This window comes from Sycon ciliatum, chromosome 7 (genome assembly GCF_964019385.1).
Source record: "Sycon ciliatum chromosome 7, ocSycCili1.1, whole genome shotgun sequence".
Lineage (NCBI taxonomy): Eukaryota > Metazoa > Porifera > Calcarea > Leucosolenida > Sycettidae > Sycon > Sycon ciliatum.
Genome location: NC_088649.1, coordinates 5316068 through 5319704, shown reverse-complemented (window position 1 = coordinate 5319704; position 3637 = coordinate 5316068). Strand labels below are relative to the sequence as shown.

General features: G+C 47.1%; 1 protein-coding gene across 1 annotated transcript in view; it reads left to right on the top strand.

The window, feature by feature from the left end:
- Positions 1-3637, top strand: part of LOC135821537 (fibrillin-2-like) — a 36870-nt gene continuing 33233 nt past the window's right edge. The window contains exons 1-5 of the mRNA XM_065334535.1: positions 1-29; positions 680-762; positions 1473-1662; positions 2089-2169; positions 3101-3172. Coding sequence (XP_065190607.1) covers positions 1-29; positions 680-762; positions 1473-1662; positions 2089-2169; positions 3101-3172 — 455 coding nt within the window. The remainder of the gene's footprint in view (positions 30-679; positions 763-1472; positions 1663-2088; positions 2170-3100; positions 3173-3637) is intronic.

The window sequence follows — 3637 nt, the reverse complement described above, 5'->3', positions numbered from 1 at the left end:
ATGGGTGTGTCGTACACCATGGTGCTAATGTAGGGGCTTGGGAAGATATTGTAATGTGGTATGGTCAACTAACGAGGTTCGCCCCCTTGTCTGGCATTGATTGTGAGAGTTACCACCCCACCCTCGCCGTTAGACGCTGCATCTGCCACCCTGGTATCACAGGCATTGTGGTGGCCTGGCACAAGCGAAACTTCCTAAGGGGTCGTCGCAAAAGTTTTTTGTCGTCCCTGAAACGAACATGATTCATTTGGGGGGCAGGGGGTGCGAGCCAAAATCGCAAGTCGACCGACACTGTACATATGACATGTACATGATGCGATTTTCGTCGTCCAGCATAGCAAGCTGTGTTCGTTTCAGAGGGAGGGGAGGGGGTCCGAGTACGAAATGAACGATGTTCGTTTCAAGGACGACAGAAAACTTTTGCGACGACCCCTAAGCTGGTTGTGTTTCTCAATACAATTGTATAGCCGGTTGTAAAGCGGACGTGCAAACTTTACTTTTGTTATGGTCAGCCATAAAAAGCACTCGTGGGGAGGGGTTGCTGAGCCGGAAATTTAGGAAATTTAGAGTCCAAATCAGTGTGTTTTATTGATTCACGTGGTACCAAGGGCAACGAGTGGTACGGTCAATACCGTGGTGACCGTACTGTGTCCCCGACACCCCTGTAATGATACGTTAGGCTTGGCAAGCTGTGGAGGTTTCCGGTGTCAAGGATAAGCTCTCCCAAGGAGAGCGAGTTGTCCTCGGAACTGTGTCTGTACGGTATCCGCCGAGTTGCAGAGGCACAACACACGAGAATGGCAATGAGCGTATCCGCACACACAAGTATTTCCTTTTTAGCGCGAGTTTCGAAAGTCTGATGAAAACGTAGAACAGCCAGAGTATCGCTGGTCTATAGCAGAGGTCCCCGCTGTAAGACTTCTCCTATCCATTTCTTCTAGCTGAAGAACTTTTTGGGAAATCTATACTGTTTTCTAGGTGTCTATCAACACAAGAATTCTTTTCTTTGCTGTTCCAGGGCTGCCACACTTGGAGGGAGAGAAATCTGACGGGGGTCCGGGGGTGTCCCGCGGCGAATTTTTTTAGGAAAATGGCTTGCTGTTGGGGCCCCGGAACACATTTTTAACTGTCCACACACATGCAAGCACTCGTGCATTTTACAGCTACATGTACATGTACATGTACAATGACTGGCCGAACGCAACGTGGAAGCGCCGAATGGCCAACCGGATTAAAAGCGCTCAAAATAAAATAATCGGTTGTCCCTCTTTGGGAACAAAATCGGTCGGTTTGTCCGACAGGCGATCAAAAATCGGAGCAAGTGGCAGCCCTGCTGTTCTTCCTTGTGTGTGTGTGTGTGTGTGTGTGTGTGTGTGTGTGTGTATATGTATGTCTGTGTGTGTGTGTGTGTGTGTGTATGTCTGTGTATGTCTGTGTATGTCTGTGTGGTGTGCGTGGTTTTCTTTTCACAGCCCATCCACCGTTGTGCGCGATGCACGCTGTCCAGCCACGTCTGTCCATCCTTCGGGTTGTGGAACTCTTCTTTGTCATCCAGGCTGCGTTCGTGATCAGATCGGCCGAAGGCACTTGCTATTTCAAATCTGGTGTGTACGATTGTGACAACATCAGTGCGATTCCGCAAGTTCCAGCCGGAGAAGTATTGTAAGTGGCCGCTGTTTTTTTGTAGTACGATTTGTTGTTTTGCCCGTGTGATGACGTTTCCCCAACTGTCTCTGGTCTAACGTGCATGTGTGATATGAGCGTATGATGTGCGTGTGTGTGTGTGTGTGCGCGCGCGCGCGTGTGTGTGTGTGTGTGTGTTTGTGCGTGTTTGGTAGTACAGTCAGACCTCGCTTATCCGGTCCTCTTTTATCCGGATCCCTCACCGTCCAGAAGAAAATCGTTGGTTACCGATTAACAGCATATGTCATGCATACATACAGTATGTGTGTTCGATTATCCGGTTCCCTCGCCTATCCAGTTACTTTTGTGGAAAACGGATGTGTGCGTGTGTGCATGTTGGTGATAGCCTTAAACGTATCTGTGCTGTTGTCTTTTTCCTGTCTTCTCGTCACTGTGCACGAACAGAGAGCTGAGAGCACCGTCTAACACTATCTCTAGCTTGAATCAACCAGAACTGTTCAAGGACTGGACACCCCTCAGAACACTGTGAGTACTTGAAGTGGGAAAGATGGATTGAAATCGCGACACAACAAGAGCACAGTAATTTTAGTTATAATTCATACACTTGAATCGTTTGCAGGCAACCTGCCTACACTCACGAGAGCACTGCATTTCACACAAATCCATAAGAGGTATTGTTACAACGTTTCGGTCTTTATGACCATCATCAGGAATGAAGTGGACATGGAAAGAACAGCAGTATACTGCTGTTATACTGCTGTTCTTTCCATGTCTTTCCATGTCCACTTCATTCCTGATGATGGTCATAAAGACCGAAACGTTGTAACAATACCTCTAATGGATTTGTGTGAAATGCAGTGCTCTCTTGAGTGTAGGCAGGTTGCCTGCAAACGATTCAAGTATAATGAAGCTGCGTGAAGCGTCCTTCAAAATTTTTGAATTCATACATTACAATAACAAATATAAATAACTACTCCCATGTGTCTCCACTACCGGGGTACACGTCAGTGTGTACTGTAGGATGGGAGCAGGTGCACTGCCTGAAGCGTTGGGTGCGTTTTTCAGGGACACTACATATTACAGAAAAACCTGCCAAGGTGGCCACTTGGATAATGCGACCACTTGGACAATGCGACCACTTGGATAAGATGGCCACTTGGAAAAGCTGACGCGGATAAGGTGACCACTCGAACACGGCGACCACTCGGATAAGGTGATCACTTGGACAAGGCGACCACTCGGATAAGGTGACCACACACATAAGGTGGCCACTCGGATAAGGTGATCACTTGGATAAGGCGATCACTCGGATAAGGTGAGCACTTGGATAAGGTGACCACCTGTCTTAAAGACAGCGCAGAACCACAACGAGAACCCAAGGATATTGTTTCTTATCAAATGGCTCTGTGCAACCCCTAAGCTGATCTCTGCTTGTTCTGGTTTTCTTCTGCTCCAGGAATTTGGAATCCAACGTCCTTACCGAAATCCAACCGTTTGTTTTTGACGACTTGACTAACCTAGAACACCTGTGAGTTATATTTCTGCTAATAGTATGCAGCATTTCTGGTTATTAGGGATGAAACGACCATCCACTTCTTCTTATCGAGTACCGTTTGTTATTAACGATCGAGTTATCATAAAACGAGTATGCTGGATTTGTATGACAAATAAACTTTACTGGTCTCCGGGGAATATGTGCATGACACACCGGATCCCAAAAGTGCGAAGGTGCCTAGAAAATGTGTGAATTTTGTCACCCTGGATGACGCGTGCTGGAGTTGACTATGCAAACAGTACAGTGCAACTAAGCTAGTACTATGCACATGTACAAGTAGTGCATACTCGATAACAGCGATCACAGAGATAACGAGTAAGTTCCGAGTAATCGGTGTAATCGTTTCATCCCTACTGGTTATGGCACGTTGGCCTGTTTGCTTACGGGGTACAGGGAGTATTCCGTAGCCAGACAGAGGAGGCCTGATGGTAAAACTAT